Source organism: Carya illinoinensis, chromosome 2 (assembly GCF_018687715.1).
Source record: "Carya illinoinensis cultivar Pawnee chromosome 2, C.illinoinensisPawnee_v1, whole genome shotgun sequence".
NCBI classification, from domain to species: Eukaryota; Viridiplantae; Streptophyta; class Magnoliopsida; order Fagales; family Juglandaceae; genus Carya; species Carya illinoinensis.
In genome coordinates this window covers 28578042-28596650 of record NC_056753.1, presented here as the reverse complement: position 1 = coordinate 28596650, position 18609 = coordinate 28578042, and the positions used below count along the sequence as shown (strand labels likewise).

General features: G+C 32.1%; 1 protein-coding gene and 1 long non-coding RNA gene across 2 annotated transcripts; both read right to left on the bottom strand.

Annotated features, from left to right (window-relative positions):
* Nucleotides 1-1471: 1471 nt before the first annotated feature.
* LOC122300679 lies at nucleotides 1472-8983 on the bottom strand. The gene is made up of 5 exons (XR_006240060.1): nucleotides 8612-8983; nucleotides 7000-7052; nucleotides 6556-6663; nucleotides 3906-3966; nucleotides 1472-2093 (listed from the first exon to the last, which is right to left on the bottom strand). It is a non-coding gene; the product is annotated as an uncharacterized LOC122300679 (long non-coding RNA).
* A 1124-nt stretch (nucleotides 8984-10107) lies between these two features.
* LOC122301864 (receptor-like protein 7) lies at nucleotides 10108-12798 on the bottom strand. Its single transcript, XM_043113228.1, has one exon. The coding sequence runs from the start codon at nucleotides 12796-12798 to the stop codon at nucleotides 10108-10110; it is 2691 nt and encodes an 896-aa protein (XP_042969162.1).
* Nucleotides 12799-18609: the final 5811 nt, after the last annotated feature.

Below are 18609 nucleotides of genomic sequence, written 5' to 3'. Positions count from 1 at the left end.
AAATGTTTTGCTTTCTTAAAGACTAAAGTACAAGATGTTGTCTATATTATCTTGCTTTTTAACATGCATTTTGTAACTATTTAAAATTATTTGTTCTTTATGTTTCTTGTTGTATTTTTGTTTAATGAGCAGTATATATATCTAGCTTGTTGCTGAGAGTTTTAGTAGTTTTGTCAAGCTACCAAAAAATATTTTCTATTAATATATCTGCATGCTGGATTTGTCAAGCTGTTGATCATAAATTGAGCATCAGTATATTCTTTTCCCATCAACTAATATATTTGAATATGTGCTGAAGTTCTTTATATTTGGTAGATTAAAAAGGACAAATGTTGTGCTGCCACTGTTTCCCCAGTTCTCCATCTCCACAACTGGGTAAAGCATTCGTGTACTTAAAACTTTATTTAGGTGACAATCTTTTCAGTTTGTGACCTCCATCTTTAAGTATGTAATTTGATTGTTTTTTTCACACTTTTATTAATCTCTTTGAAGTTTGAATATGAGGCTTCTCTTTCTTACCAATGAGCGTACTCTTTCGTACCAGGTTGGCTGTAGAACTTAAGTTCTTATGTTTTAGCTTGAAAGCTCTTTCTTTGCTTGATTCTTGACACAATCTTGTGTTGCTTGCTTTTGGCTCAACTTTAAGCTCGTTTTTCAGTTGTTACTAGGTAGAGACCATTTCAAAAAGGTGCGGATATATAAGCAATATTCCACTGGTGAAACTCATGCAAAGCTATCCTTATTTCTGCAATAATTAATCATTTAAGAAACCATGGATCGATTTCTAGAACTTTATGATTTATTGAATCTGTTTTTAGAATAAATTTGGCACCATTGACCAATTTGGAAGGAAACAATGAAGAAGATGAACAGCAGCAGCAGCTGCAGCATGACTCTTTGGAAATATTGAGAGATAGAAATATTTCTATATTTGTTTATATTGGAGAAGATAGTTATAGCATCGAGTGTTACATCTTGATATTGTTGTGATGTATTATTATTTATTTATTTATTTATTTTTATAAGGGGTGGGGGGTATTATTATTTATTTTGTTCTTGATAAATTGATATTTTGTATTGTGATGTAAACAACAATGTAATATGTAGTGTACATATATTGTGTGTGTTGATGTATTATTATTTATTTTGTATTAAAAAATAATAATAAGCATAAAAAATAATAAACATAAAAGCCTATAGAAAAAGCCTTTTGAATTGTTAAGAGTTTTTTAAAAACCTTTTAAAAAGTGTTTAAAATATTTTTTTTTTTTAAATATGGGTATTAAACATGATATTCGAATTTAAAAATAAAAAATACTATAAAAATATTTTGGAAAGTTTTAAAAAGTCCTTTTATTAAAAGCAAAAAGAAGCCAAAAATAAAAAGTATTAATAAACCTGGATATCCAGTTACAACCTGAATATTCGGGTTTACATTTAAAAAAAAGTAATAAACCCATATATCCGATTATAATCCAAATATCCGGATTTACATCCGGTTACCATCAAAATTATTTTCAGGTTTATCCAAACGGATAACCGCCCAATTTTTAAAACCTGAATACAAATCCGGGTATCCGGTTCTACAGCCCTACTTCCTAACATCTAAAAAGAAAAAAAAAAAAAAAAAGGTTATTCTACACAATCACCGTGCTTAACCATGGGGGAATAGGCCGATATGCCATTATGCCACGTCAATTGATTTATTTTTAAAAAAACAAAAAAATAAATAAATAAGGACAAAAATATAAATAGAAAAGAGGAAGAGAAACGCAGAGGTCCCTTCATCTTCATGGTTGGAGCTTGAGTAAGCTTCTCATCGCCGTCGTACCATACTAAGCTTCTCTTCGCCGTCTTACCAAATTGAGCTTCCACTGTCTTCCATAGCTCAGGCATTCAAATATAAGTATTCCTCTCGGAGCTGAAGGTTGAGCTTCTACTATCTTCGTACCAGACTAAGCCAACTTCGTGGAGCTTGTCATCGGTGGATTGTTGTACATTGAAGGCACGAAAAACCAAGGAACATATCTCAAATTGCTGCACTTCCTCTTTCTCAGTTGGGTAAAACTTTCCTTTACTTCTGATATTTGGATCTGTTTATTAACATTGGTAGGTCTGTGAATATAATCATCCGAGTTTTGCTGGGAGTTTGGGCAATCATTATTTAAAAGGATGATGATAAAAAATAATTAAAAAATTAGAAATTTAATTTTGCTTGAAGAGTTTTACTTGACTAGTTGTGATCATGCCCTGCCCACTTCAGCTTTTCTAAAAATAATGCAAGAGTTTCATTTGCCATCCAAAGCGTTAAACCTCACATACATCAAAACATTATAAGCATAGATATGCATAAATAAAAGTCCTCAACTTCAGCTAGCAAGGGATGCACATCAACACCAGAAGTAAAAACTATATATAGGTAGACTGAAATATTGCATTGGTGATCATTTTGGGAATTATCTTTACCAAATGCAAAATCGTTTGGATAACTCGTTCAGTTGGTTGTTGTACTTATGTTTGTATATATAGTTCTTCTTGGGTTTGTCATCATAGGAAAAGGGGAAGAGCACCCATCTCCGCTAACATCATCTAGTTCAGATCCACAAATTCCTGTATGTTATATTATTTAAAAAATTTGTTAGAATGTGTTGAGTTTATGTTTATTTTAAGAATACATCAACCTCGAGCTTTCTAATTATCATTATTGTTTTTATGTTATGGACCTATGCATGCATGATCACCGGTTTTTCTACCATATCCAAATGGCAACCAATATACATTTCAATATGGGATAGGACCACCAACTCCTCTCATCAATACAAGCTCTGCTACAAGCGCAAGAGTTGGTAAAAATGATACACCCAATTATAGAGAAACTAAAGCGCTATATACCTCCTCTAGAGTTGTTGAAGAAAGTAAAGAATATAGACTAGATTCTAGAGTAACTGATGATGGCAATGCCGAGACACCTTAGATAGTGGAAATGGATGGTGGTGATAAGAATGACGAGCCAAAGCTAAGGATGCAGCTTAATTCTTTTAAAAAATTAATGAGTTATTATAAGCAATATGTTAAAAAATGCAGATTTGACAAAAAGGAGTGAGAGGGGAGAGGATGGCAGTGTCATATATGTCATCCTTAGTTACGCTTGTGGTGGGAAGGCCCGAAATAGGAAGTTGAATGTCGTCAAACCACGTCTGACAGGAAAACGAACTATAAGGAAAATGCCTTAAAAGTCGAGAGAATATTGCGGTTGACAACAGTTCATAATACCCATAATCATAGCCTTAGTCTATAGAAATCTCGATTATTTCGATATAATAGAAAAATGAGTAAATTCATAAAAAGACTCATAGATATAAACGACTTAGCTGGCATCCAAATGAATAAGAGTTTTGGATTGCTTGTCATTGGCATGGGTGGATTCAAGAACCTTCCATTTTTGGAAATGAATTGTTGCAATTACATCAATAAGGCACGGTATATGCGATTTGGGAAAGATGGTGCTGGAGCAATTCGAGAGTATTTTTGTAAGATGCAATACAAGAATGACAGATTTTTTGCATTGATGGATTTAGATGATGACGAGAGATTAAAGAATTTTTTTTGGGTAGACTCACGTAGTAGGGCAGCCTATCAATATTTTGTTGATGTGGTAACATTCAACACCACATATCTGACGAATAGATATGGGATGCCATTTGCACCATTTGTTGGTGTATACCACCATGGGCAGCCAATTCTTTTGAGAGCAAGGTTAATTTCCAGTGAGGATACAGAGACCTTTACATGGTTATTCCAAACCTTGTTGCAATGTATGGATGCTATAGTTTCAAAAGCTATTATCACAGATCAAGACAAAGTAATGAAAAATGTAATTGCTATTGTCTTTCCGGAAAGCTTACGTAGATTTTTCCTGTGGTATATATTGAAAAAAGTCCCTGACAAGCTTGACTCCCATGGTGCCTACAAAAGTCAGTTGAAAAATCAGTTGATGAAATGTGTATATGACACTTAAAGTATTGAAAAGTTTGAGAGTTGCTAAGAGGGGTTAATTAACAGGTACAACTTGCATGAGAATGTCTAGTTGCAAAGTTTATAAGCTGAGCATAGGCATTGGGTACCGGTACTCCTAAAAGAGTTTTTTTGGGCTGGGATGAGTACAACCCAACGATACGAAAGTGTGAATGCTTTTTTTGACGGTTATGTTCATGTGAGAACAAACTTGAAGGAGTTTGTCGACGAGTTTGAAAACACATTGAGAAAGAAAATTGAAAATGCAAATAGCGCGAACTTCCACTCATTTAATGCCACAATTCCCTACATATCTAGATCTCTAATTGAAAAGAGATTTCAAGAGTTGTACACGTATGCTAAATTTATGGAAATTCAACGGCAAGTCTTGGATGTGCTCGATATGGATCCAACTCTACTTAAAAGGAATGGTGTAATAAAAACCTATCTGGTAGAGGATGAAGTTCGTGTTGAAGAGTTCATTAAACTAGTTACACATTATGTGGACTTTAATGAGGAAGAATGCGATGCTAAGTGTTCATGTAGGTTATTTCATATAAGAGGGATACTGTGTAGGCATAGTCTGACTATATTCAAATCTAATCAAATAAAATCATTACTAGATGAGTGCATTTTAGATCAATGGAGAAAGGATATCAAAAGAAGATACACTTTAATCCGCAGTAGCTATGACCTAGGGGATAACAGGCTAGATGCTAATAGATTTTCAAGTCTATTGAATATATGTTATCAGATGATAACTCATGCAGTGGGTTCCAATGAGCACAGTGAGGATGCAGCTCAAAAGTTATATTCAATGATTGACTTATATCGTGATAACCAACAAACCCCCATCTATGACCCGAATGGATTCCAATGTTGGTTGTACGACATTGGACACAACTATAGTTGATAGTTCAAAGCCAATACTTAGTCCACTTATTGTGAGAGGAAAAAGAAGACCCCCATCTCTGAGAAGTGCGTCCAGGAAGAAGAAAGACATGCTGAAAGTTAAAGCGAATAAAAAGAAATCACATGTAAAGGAAAAACGTAAACAAGTGCACATTTTTAATAATTGTTACTCATAATTTTAAATAGATTCATGTTTATGTATATTTTATTAATGCAAATGGGTTTTGTTACTTGTTACTTGAATATTAGCGAGATGAAGCAGATACACTAGTCCTAGACACGTGCAAGAATTTATTTGGCCCATCAGAGATAGATATATTCAATGTTGGACACGTGCAGGTATATTAAGATATATCTGTATATAATTGTTATATACTTATATTTGAATTGCTACTTGACTGTGGAAGAAGTAAATGTTAGACATTGTGAACATTAAACCAATATTTGGCTTTTTTATTATTATTTATTTGTCACCAAACTGTTCCAGATGGCTCAACGATTAACATTAGTGGAACACAACTCCAAGAAGCAGTCATTGGGACTCAAGAAAATGCAATGATCTCTTTCACACTAGTTTGATTCTTTTTATTATTTACATACAAACAATAATATACACATGACATAACTCGTTAATTGAATATTATTCATTACAAATATAACATGGGTTAGATGGATCACAATCAATGGCAAAGAAGCAATAGCTCGATTCTTATGTTTTGGAGTGCTTGTCTTCAGTTGGAAGAAAAGCATCAGCATATATTCTTATGTTTTGGACTGCTTGTGTTTAGTTGTTCATTTGATTCTTTAATGAAAGTTTATTATGATGTGTATGACAATCACAATTTAAAAATTGAATGTCTCGTGAATACATTACTTTTGGCAAGAGTTCACCAGCTTGGATATTGGACTTGCAGTCAATTTGTTATTATTTTTATGAGAAATAATATTTGCAGTCGTGGTTATGTAAGCGTCACGCAATCTCTTTGAAAAAAGTGAATTAATACGAGACCCACATAAAATAAAATAAAAAAAAATTAACTTTTTAATCGTAGACTCCACTCTTTTTTAAAGCGATTGTATAGCTTTTACACACTCCACGATTGTATGTAGCATTACTCTATTTTTATTAATATTATTTTCCCCTTTTGTGCATGAATACAAGAGTTCACTAGTTTGAATACAATCACAATTCATTGTTACCTGTAAGTAGGTGGATGTATAATGCATTTGTTAGATGTATAAGCAGGTGGATGGAAATTAGTTTCAATCTATACCAAACATAAGAAATAAGAAATAATCCATTATTCGTACCAAACATTTAGCAATAATTTTTTAAAACCATGAAAAAAATTAGCTGACTAGGGATGCTTTATCTCAATGTTATCATCTTCTAATGAACGACAATTTCCTAATTTATATTTGTGGTTAAAATCTTGAAAGATATGTTTTTAGAGTTATTTGTGGTTAAAACCTTGCCTCAAATAACTCTAAAAACATATCTTTCAAGGTTTTAACCACAAATATAAATTAGGAAATAACTCTAAAAACATATCTTTCAACCCCAAATTTTAGGATAAGATAAATATATATATCTATTAAAACCAGTAGCCAAAAATATAGATTTCTCACCAGAATTACTCCAATGCAACAAGAAGTGTCCCAAACAACTTCGTTTTTTTCCTGAGAAAAACAGAGAATGCGTCCTTTTCATTTCAATTTACCGGCAGCCTCCATTTCCTGACTCAAAACATAGAGGAACACGTTACACAATGATCCAAATTTTAATAACCTTGTGACATCCCCAACTCTCACGTACGGACATGTAAAAATTGAGACGTCAGGATGATGACAACACAAGTCACGCATCGCATCGGCAAGTGTCAAGTGTGTGTACATACAATACGTGTACATCAAAAAAAAACGCAGCGGTTAATAAAATCTTTCAACTAAGTACCAGTTTTTTTTTTAAATACAAACTCGTTTAAAACATGCGTATCAAAATAATACAAGTCTAAATAATGTCACAAATTCAAAAATACATAATTAAAGACGGAAAATAATACAAGCCAAAACCTCCAATCAGTCCTCCAACAGAACCGACACCTCAGGCTCAGCCTTCTTTTCATCTGCATCAAAATTTATAGTACCAAAGACGGTATCGCAGGTAAGTAATAATCCAAGCAACCCACAAGATATAAATACATTAAATTCTGAACAATATGCATGAACAGGATGTCATATGCATGAGATCTAAAAATAACATTTTCCAAAAAATAATCTTTTTCTCAACGCACGCCAAAAATCTCATTTTTTTGGCCTAAACAGTTCCATTAAAACATTTCCTCGCCATTATCTCAGATAATGGCCCAAAACAAGAAATCCACCATTTTCCCATAAAATGGTCCACGAAAATCCATTAATAAAAATCCCGCAATTTTTCCAGAAAATGACCCATTAACCAATATCAAAATCAATTTCCAATTTTATTTGTATGCATCATGATCTCCCTTAGGGATCATCCGCATACCCTGGCTCCTATACCACACCACAGGTAACGACCACGCATATGACATCTACACAAGCAATACCCAACTCCGCGCCCAGTGCGTACCATGACCAGACATCCTCTATTCCCTGCCAGCCGAGGGACCACAAAGTCGGCATGGTAATGTTACCGTATCGCCCAAGCCTGTTGTCGCCTAGCGACAACCCATGGGACATCACTCAGTATATTCTACTCTCGAGTGACAGAGAAGCTCCATCGAAATAATGTCACATCTCGGTTTGGGGTCGTGATACACACGCACTAAAAATTCATTAACACTTAAAAAACTCAGTTTTCAATTTTCAGCACATAAATAACTCTATCCTCAAATCCAACACATCCAAACATAAATAACTCTATCCTCAAATCCATCCGACTCCCGACTCCTCGGACTCAGTCCGACACAACTAAGTAAATCATAATGTATTGTTAAAACAAAAATATATTTAAATATTAAAGAAAATTTAGAAAATACTTACAGCGTTTTAAATACAGTAATTCTAGAAGATCAAATACCCGATTAACTCCAAAAGTTAGCTTGAAATAAATCACTAAAAATTACAATTTTTGGAACTAAAATGGCTTTAAAAAACAAGGGGGTTTAAGGTGCAATTTTCGAAATAAAGGGACTGATTTTTACTTAAATAAAATAGAAGATGATGGATGGGAAATGAGGTTCATGGCAAGAGCAAAATAATCAAGAAAAAACCCAAAGTGAAGCTCACGGCTTGGGGTCAAAACAGGGGCACGGTTTTTGGCTTACAATAGAGCACAAAAAGGGGCCAAACAACTGGAGATGCAAGGGAATAAACCACAAGCTTGGATCACGAAAATTACAAAGGAAAATAAGAGGGAAATCAAGCATAAAAATAGGGCCAAAAACAGAGCATGAGTCACGGTTTGGAGAGAAAAGAGAAGAGAAATGCACAAGATGAGAAATCAGATGAAATAAAATGCAAGGAAAGAAAAGAGAAATGCACGGTCAGAAACAGAGAAACCGAAATCAAGAGCTACGGCAGGACACAGATTTTCAAATGCACAAGAAGAAAATGAGGAAAGGGAAATGGAGAAGAGGAGGTTCGGTCTGCAGATAACAGAAACTAGAAACTAAAACAACAAAACTAGAGTGCAAGAAATTACCTAACGAAAATGGAGAAAGGCAGCTGCAGCACACTCTGGTTTTGAAGGAAGAAAGAAGGAAAACGAAAATGGAAAGAAGGGGAAGAAGAAGCTATCGGCTGCAGGGGAAGAAGAAATGAAATAAGAGGAAGAAGAAGGTAGAAGGCGTTGAAGAGGAGAGGAATTAAGCCCTAAGGCATGGACCAAACGACACCGTGTAGGGAAGGGAATAAAAGGGGCTGAGCTAGAGCAATGGCCTGGGCAGAAAAATGAAGGAAAGTCCTATTAAAACAAAGCCCAGTCCGAAAACAAGGGTCTAAGAGGAAAAAAGTACAATAAAAAAATAAATAATAAATAAAAGTTGAATAAAAATACTACAATTCAATATTAATAAAATAAAATATTTAAAGTCTAAAATAAAATAAATTAAAGCAGAGAGCAATTTAAATACAAAATAATAATTAATATCAAGAAAGTAAATTAAAATAAATTGCACAATTTAAAAACCATAAAATAAATCTAACAAATAACACATTAAATTTAAAACAAAAAAACTAATATTTATAATAATTTAAATAATTCTTCATTAAAAATCACGTAAAAATGGGATATCAAAAATCTTCCGCCTCTCTCATGTCCCATGCTTGCAGAAGTGAAATAGCATATCAAAAATAAAAAATAGTTCCAAAACACAAAAAGCAAAATTAGAGGAAAAGAAAGTAGATCTAAAGACTTGGGAGAGGTTTGGAGAGTGAGATGAGATGATAATTTTGTGAATAGTAGTAAGATAGTCTGTGAATAATAATGAGATTGTTTGAGTTAAGTATTTTTTGAATTTTAAGAAAAAAGAGAAAAAAAATTAAATAAAAAATATTATAAAGTTTAAATATTGTAATAATATAGTTTTATAATATTTTTTTGTTTAGAAATTTGAAAAAATTTAAATTGTTTTTTATTTTTTATTTGAAATTTTGAAAAGGTTGTTTTTTATTTTTTAGGTGGTGTTGTTTTAGGGGTATGAGCGCGTATGAGTCTTACAAATATCTGTAAATGGAGGAGGTGGTATAGACAAGGACCAGCAGAGTACAGTAATAGTTGCTCTAGATGAAGATGAATATGAAGTTCAATTCTCTAGATTAGCAGACTACTACTCTTAGGTATACGTGTTTGAAGTTCTCTCCTTGTTTATTGTCCTACGTACATGCACATTACCTCTCTCTAATCAAATATACACAACTCAAGTGTAACGATTACTATAAATTGGAACGGAAATACACCAGAGCAGAGCATCTCTACTTTCACTGCCATAAACCTCTGGTTAATTTTCTTTCACAACACCTACTTTATTGAGAGCGTGGGTGGAAATACAACAGATTCTTTTCGGTACAAACATCCTACCCATGGCCCTTTCCTTTAACATCTAAAAGATGGAAAAAAACAAAAAAGAAAAAAAGAAAAGTAAAGCCACCATAATAGTACGTACTACGTACAGACTTTGTGCATAGAATTATTTATATTTAATTTTTGCGGCCTCTCCAATTCACCCTTCTTCGGTTCGGCTGCCCAATAGAAAACGTCTTCATAAACCAACCATACTTCTTTGTGATTAAGATTTGCCCAGACACAGCTCCAAACACGAATCCAACCCCATATCCCATTGCGACTACTTTCCAACCAAATTCAAATGAGAATTGATCTAAGTTGCGGCTTGAAAATGGAGGCAGTGAGTCCTCAGGATTCCCACATTTCTTTGGCAAAGGGTTACCACATAATTCAGGGTTCTCACTGAACAAACTGTTGTCGAATGTGTCAAACTGTTTCCCATGTGGTATAGGTCCTGTCAAACGATTATGGGAGACATTAAAGTATGAAAGGAAAGTGAGTACCGTTAGTTGCAGAGGGATCGCACCAGACAACTTGTTTTGAGACAGATCCAATGCTTCTAGCCCTGTCAAGTTTGCCAATGTAACAGGGATAGGTCCAGTGAGAAAGTTTGAGGAAAGGTTGAGCATATTAAGTCCTTTCAGATTCCCCACCATGTCTGGGATTTCTCCTTCAAATTTGTTGTTCGAGAGATCAATAACTACTAAGAAATCAGGGACTTTGTCATATAGTGTTTCTGTGCCTTTCTTGATCATTGTCATTGAGTAAGAGTAGGAATGCGTCAAGTAATCTCCTCCAATTGTAACTAGAGTTTGGTTTTCCTCCACGTACTTTGAGCTCTCGAAATCAAAAATTTGCATGGCTTTCCAATTTTGGAAGTGTTCAAAGGGCAACTTGCCAATAAGATCATTATTTGAGAGGTCAATGATGTGCAATTTCGGGAAATCGAAATTGCTATCAGAACTTCCTATTGTACCATAGAGCTCATTAGATCTCAAAATGAGAATCCTCAACTCTGGAAGAATACCCAACCAGGAAGGAAAAATATCATGTATCTGATTGTTACCAAGATTAACAGCTTCAAGCTTGGCACAATTGGCCAATGACCTCGGTACACGCCCCTGTAAATGATTTTGGCTGAAATCAATCATCATCAATTTGCTTGCTTCACCACAGATCCGAGGAATGGTTCCATGAAAGTTATTACCGTGTAGGTCCAATGATAGAGAACCACTCAAGTTGCCTAAACATTGAGGAAGAAGGCCACCCAAGTTGTTGATTGACAAATAGAGACCAGTTATGGAACTTAGATTGCAAATCAAATGTGAAATTTTTCCAGTCAGGTTGTTGTTTGAGACCGAATAGAGAGAAATGGAAGGTGGTGGGATTGGCAATGACCCTTGAAGCATGTTAGAATCAAGCGTCAGGTGCCTTAGATTAATGTAGGGGAGCACAACCGGAAGTTGGTCGAAACCGGTGAGAAAGTTGTCATCCAGATATAAAGCACAGAGAGTTTCTATACTTACGTTCCACATCCATTTTGGAACTTGGCCATGAATTTTGTTTCCACCGAGATCTAATAGCTCCAACTGATCTTGGTTCTTCAGAAACTCTGGGAACTCACCCAAGTCACAATCAACTAGGTATAATACACTAAATTTTGCAAAAGTTGAGTTGATACTGGGCTTTGTAAGCAATGAAATATTGTTTCTAGATAATTGGAGATTAATGAGGTTTCTGAGTCTCAGAAACAACTCAAACTCCACCGTGCCACACAAATAGTTATCATTGAGAAACAGAGTATCAAGATTTACAAGCCTTGATATTGACTGTGGAATTGAACCCTGCAACCTATTTGATTGAAGATCTAAAAGACTTAGATTGGTAAGGTTACCTAGTGAAGATGGTATTTCTCCTGAGAAATTGCAAAAACACGCAGTCAATTGAACCAAGAACTTTAGGTTACCAATCGAATCTGGTATCTCACCATAGAAGTTCGTGGATCCAAGTCTCAATAATACAAGAGGGCTAGTTCTGTTAAGTTCTGGGACACATCCCGTGAGGTCTTTGTTGATCCCAATATGAAGACGCTGAAGATTAGGTAGATGGAAAATTCCCACGGGAAACTCACCATGCAGGTCACACTCGATTAGAGATAGAGATGTTAAAGAAGTTAAGTTTGCCAAGATATTGGGTACATTGGATGATATGTCAACCTGGTCAAGAGATAGTACTTCCAAGTTTGTGAAGTTTTGAGCTATAACTGTTAGGCCAGATTTTTGGAGCTTCAACAACAAATTATTTGAGAGATCCAAGAAAACTAATTTGGAGAGCTCTAAGATTTCTGAAGGGATTTGGCCAGAAAATACAGAGGCTGAGAGGTTGAGATTTGTTAGCCTTGAAAGCTGCCTAAAAGTAGCTGGAATTGGAGAAGAGGTAAAGTCATTGTCGGCCAAATTGAGGTTTTGGAGGTGAGCAAGGTGGAAGAGGCTGCTATTGGAGTTGAGAAAACCTTTAAGACAACTGCTACTGAGATCGAGGGCGATGACATGACCAGTGTCCTTATTGCACTCTACACCGTCCCACTTGCAGCAATCACTGATTTGATCAGGCTTCCACGATGAAACCTTCGCATATGCAGAGGGATCTTCGGACGCAGACTGATTGATGAAGAAGCTTTCCTTGAATTGCAACAAGGCAAATCTCTCATCATCATGGCACAGGGGTTGCACAACAGAAGAAGAGGCAGCAAGTATAAGATAAAACATGCTCAATGAAACAAGAAAGTGCACGATCAAGATGATGAGAGAAAACGATAAACGCATTGTCTAAAATATTGAGTTGGGGAGAGATCAGAAAAGAAATGGAGGAAATGAATTTTAGATTATTTCATTCCCTCCATGAGTACGTGTATATTTAAATTAGTCTTGGATGACAAGGCAGGGGACCATATATGTGTTTAAATTAGTCGAGGTCGTCATCTCATGCTAAGCTAACTTACAATATATATTAATGGATGATATGTACATAATATTTATTCTAACGTATTCACAATTTGCTCAGATATATGTTAGCTATACGTTATAAGGAGTTAAAAAACATCATTTTCCCATGGCAAGTCGTTTCTTTTGCATTGAAGGCTTGTGAAAGTAATGGTCGGCATCGCATGAACCACATAATGTTTTAGCCATCATCATTTGTCTCTAAATAACAATTTAAGATATTTCTCTCATAGGAAATATGACCAACTAAAGAAGCTATAATCATGTATGCATTAACACTTATTTGATATTATAAAACTAAGTAAAGAATATTATAAAACTAAAAAATTTCTCCTTGTATACAGAGTTTCAGATATCATGCAATCTTGATCGTTCACTAAACTCTCGGAAATGTATGATATTATTCTAATTTCTTTTCTCTCAAAATAAGAAATAAACCATTATTTGTACTAAACATTTAGCAATAACTTTTTAAAATCCTGAAAAATAGCTAACCAGGAGGGATGCTATATCTTAATGTTATCATCTTCTAATGAACAACAATATATATCCTAATTTATTTTTGAGTAATGATAGTTATTATTTATTTTTTTATCATCTTATACTGCGATATTAGATAATTGAAGATTATTTATTAAATTTCGCTTGTAAACTTATCATTTAATACCAAATCATAGAATAATGAGAAAAATAATGATAAATAAATTAAATCTTAATTTTTAGGATTAATGGCAAATTCAGGACTCCAAATTTCACCACTTTGCAAAAACTCCCTTGGTATTTTGATTTTCAACTTGCGACATTGATACCTATGATTGTAAATTTTTGCAATTAGCAACTTCCCTAAAAAGATCGTTTGTCGGTTAACGAAGTCTTTCACCCGTGACACGTTTCAGCAAATTAATCAAAACTTGACATGTGCCATTCCTATTAATTTTTTTCACATCAACTCAAAAAGTTATAAAAAAAATAATTAAAAAATTATTTGAATGAAAAAATATTATAAAAATATTTTTAAGTTAAAATAATCGATTTAAATGAAATTAATTTTTAAAAAATCTGTTCAACTTTAAAAAACAACGAAAAAATCAGTTTAATTAAAAAATTCAAAAAACAAATATGTTTAGCTGATTTTTTTAAAAAGAAAACTGGTTTAACTAAAAAAAATTATAAAAATATCGTTATCTTAATAAGATGTGAAAAGTCGTTTTAACTGAAAATGCTTATAAAAACAGGTTGTTTAAAAAACGTTTTGAAACTCAGTTTAATTAATTTAAGCAAAAACATCTGTGTAAATAAGAAAATTCTGAAAAAATAGTTCCACTAAAAATTAAAGACACGAAAACTAGTTAAGTAAAGCCTAAAAATAATTTATAAATTCAAAAATAAAGGAAAAGAAAACTCTGCGAAGTGAAAAAGTTTTGAGTTAAAATATTTAAAAATATTAAATAAATTCAAAATTTTTAAAACTAGAATAAAAAAAATTTGCAAGGAAGAATTTTTTTTAATAACGATTTAATTTGAGCTGAAATATTACATATTTTATATATTTAAAACCAATGTCTTTTAATTATTTTATGACATTATTATTATTTCATGACATTATTATTAATTTTAGATAAAAAATAGTTAATAGGCATAAATACAAATTGTAATTTAAATTGATTAATATCATATTTATATTTAATTTTATAAATATAATTTAATTAGACAATATTTCTTTTCATACAAAACTTATTTTTGATATTCTTTTTTTTAATTTTATATTTATTTGCATGTTATTTCTTTTCTGTGTTTGTGCGTTTAAAATATTGATTCGTTCTTTGTCTTTACAGCTTTCCAGATGAAAATGATTCCTGGACACGCATACGTAAGCCATGTACGCAGCATGGATGACTTCTCTTCATTTTAAAACCGTATAAACATGGGAGACATGTTTATTATTTGAAAAATTCTATTTATAAGTCTCTATATTAAATATCATTTTTTTATTAACTTTTTAAACACATTAATTGTACCAAACATCTAATAGTGATTTTTTAAAATAAAAATATCATCTTATAAAAATTATTTTGCAACTCTATAAATAGATAAAAAGTAATTTTGTAAAATTAAAATTCATAATTTCTAATAAAGTGACACGTTTGTATTGATTAATTGTAAAATAGTTTTGAAAAACTGTTTCTATATCATTACATTTTTCAAAAATCTCGAAAAATATTGCTTTTATGGAATGATGTATTATTTATCATCTCATCTACTTATAAGCAACTTCCTATTATTGAGACTATTCGTACGTCCTCCTCCTCGACATCATCTCTTCCTACCTTCTCAATGTTCTTCTTATCGTATTATTTAATTTTTTAACAAACAAAAATAAATAGAAAATAATAATTGATTACAAATGAGTTCATGGACACAGTAAAACAATTAACTAATATTACTTTTCATCTGTTATTAATATAATATGGAAAATACTATCTATACTTACAATTTTATTCATATAACTATTAAAATGGGGAAGATTTTGAAATTCCAATTAAAAACAAAAATCTGATAAAATTGAGTGGATACTCAATACGTATAAGAAAATGTTATTTGTACTTGTAGTTTTTATTAACATAACAAAATGTATTGACGTGATAGTTGTTGATATATTGACCACTATGAAATTTAAAATTAAAAAATTAAATTTAAATAAAAATTAATAAAATAAATTTTATACATAAAATTATAATTACAGGTAGCACTGCAATAATATTATGAGAAGTTGCATCTAAATCAAAACTACTCCGTTAATATATAACACGTATTTAGCATGATTTCTTTTTAAAAAAAAATTGTTGAGTTGGTGACGTGGCAACAGATAAAGAAGCACGCCCATGTCTCGACCCTCTTGCAGGGCACCATAAGTCTTGACCCTTCTGCAAGGAACCGTTATGAAATTTTAGATGATTTCATTCACTCAACGAGTACGTGATCTATTTAAATTAATCTTGAATGAATTGGTAGGGGACCATAAGTTTAAATTAGTCAAGTCATCGTCTCGTGCTAAGCTAGCTTACAATATATGTTAATGGATTATATGAATGTAATACTTTCTAGAATCTGTTATCTTATTTTGTTCACATATTCTCACTTCCTCATATATATGCTGATAAAGAGTTAAAAAACCTCACTTTCCTATGTCAAGTCATTTCCGTGGCATTGAAGGCTTATAAAAGTAATGGTCAGCATCGCACGAACCGCGTAATGTTTTGGCCAATTATCATTTGTCTCTAAATAACAACTTAAGATATTTACCTCTTAGGAAATATGACGAATTAACTAAAGAAACTCTTAATCCCATATGGATTCACACATACAAGAAAAGGAAAAAAGTACTACTTAATATTATAATTAAAGTTTTTTTGTAAACTACATAAAACTCAAAAATTTCTCCGTATATTCAGACATGAAGCAATCTGTATCGTTTACTAAACTCTCGTAAATGTATGATATTATTCCAATTTCTTTTCTCCCAAAATAAGAAATAATCCACTATTGGTACCAAACATTTAGCAATAATTTTTTAAAACCCTGAAAAAATAGCTGATGAGGGAAGCTATATCTCAATGTTATCATCTTCTAACGAACAACAATATCCTAATTTATATTTGGGGTTAAAACCCCAAGTTTTTCGAGTTATTTGGAGGCAAATAACTCTAAAAACATAGCTTTCAACCCCAAATTTTAGAATAAGATAAAAATATATACATTAAAACCAGTAGCAAGAACCCTAGATTTCTCACCAGAATAACTCCAGTGCAACAAGAAGTGTCCCAAACAACTTCGTTTTTTTCCCGAGAAAAACAGAGAATGCATCCTTTTCTTTTTAATTTCCAGACAGCTGCTTTGGAGTCCATTTCCTGATTCAAAACACGGAGACACACGTTATGCAATGATCCAGATTTTAAAAATCTTCAACCTCTTTCATTTCCCATGCTCTCAGAAGTGAAATAGCACATCAAAAAAAAAAAAAAAAAACAATGCAAAACATGAAAAGCAAAGTTAGAGGAAAAGAAAGTAGATTTGAAGACTTATGAGAGGTTTGGAGAGTGAGTTGAGATGATAATTTGGTGAATAGTAATAATATAGTTTGTAAATAGTAATGAGATTGTTTGAATTAAATATTTTTTAAATTTTGGAAAAAAAGAGAGAAAATTTTGAATTAAAAAATATTATAAAGTTTAAATATTGTAAGAATATAATTTTATAATATTCTTTTTGTTTGGAGATTTGAAAAAATTTGAATTGTTTTTTATTATTTATTTGAAAATTTAAAAAAATTGTTTTTTATTTTTTAGGTGTTCTTGTTGTAGGGGTATGAGTGCATTCAAGTCTTTGTCCAAATATCTATGAATGAAGGAGGTGGTACAGACAAGGACCAGTAGAGTACAGTAGTAGTTGCTCAAGATGAAGATGAATATGAAGTTCAATTCTCCATATTAACAGACTGCTACTCTTTATCTTATCTTAGGTATATGTGTTTGAAATTCTCTCCTTGTATATGTGCTACATACGTGCACATTAACTCAATCTCTCTAATCATCATATCTAGTCTTGGATGAGTTGGCAAGGGATCATATGTTTAAATTAGTCAAGTCTTCTTCTTGTATGCATGCTAAGCTAGCTTAAAATATATATTAATGGATGATATGTATGTAATACTTCCCAAAATCTATTATCCTAACTTGTTTACATATTCTCATTTTGCACGGATATATTTTGATAAAAATCAATTAAAAAACTCAATTTTCAAAAGTCAAGTCGTTTGTGTAGCATTTAAGGCTTGTGAAAGTAATGGTCAGCATCGCATGAACCACCTAATGTTTTGACCAATTATCATTATTTGTCTCTAAATAATAACTTAAATATTTATCTCTTAGGAAATATGACGAATTAACTAAAGAAGCTCTCAATCACGCATGGATTCACACTTACAAGAAAAAGAAAAGTACTTCTTAATATTATAATTAGATTTTTTTGTAAACTTTATAAAACTTAAAAAACTCTCCTTATATTTAGACATAATGCAATCTCCATCGTTTACTAAACTCTAAAAAGGCCCGACTCACATATAAATTTAACAGAAACTCCAAGCTGTTCGTCTCTTTCAAAATAATAAATAACACATTAATTGTACCAAACATCTAAAAGTGATTTTTTAAAATGAAAATGTCATGATTATAAAAATTATTTCGCAACTCTATAAATAGATAAAAAGTAAATTTGTAAAATTAAAATTCATTTTTAATAAAGTGACGCGTTTGTATTGATTAATTGTAAAATAGTTTTGAAAAATTGTTTCTATATCATTACATTTTTCAAAATTCTCGAAAAAAAATAGCTTTCCTGGAATGATATATTATTTAGGAAAAATATAGTTGCAAGCATAATTGTGCACTAATCTATGCACCAATGTGATGTGATTGGTCAAAAAATAGATTTTATTAAAAACAGTGTTAATTTAAATTTTAAGTATGAATAAATCAGTATTGGTATACAGATTAGTACGCAACTGTATTTGTATGTAGTAAAACTCTATTATTTATCATCTCATCTACTTATAAGCAACTTCCTATTATTGAGACT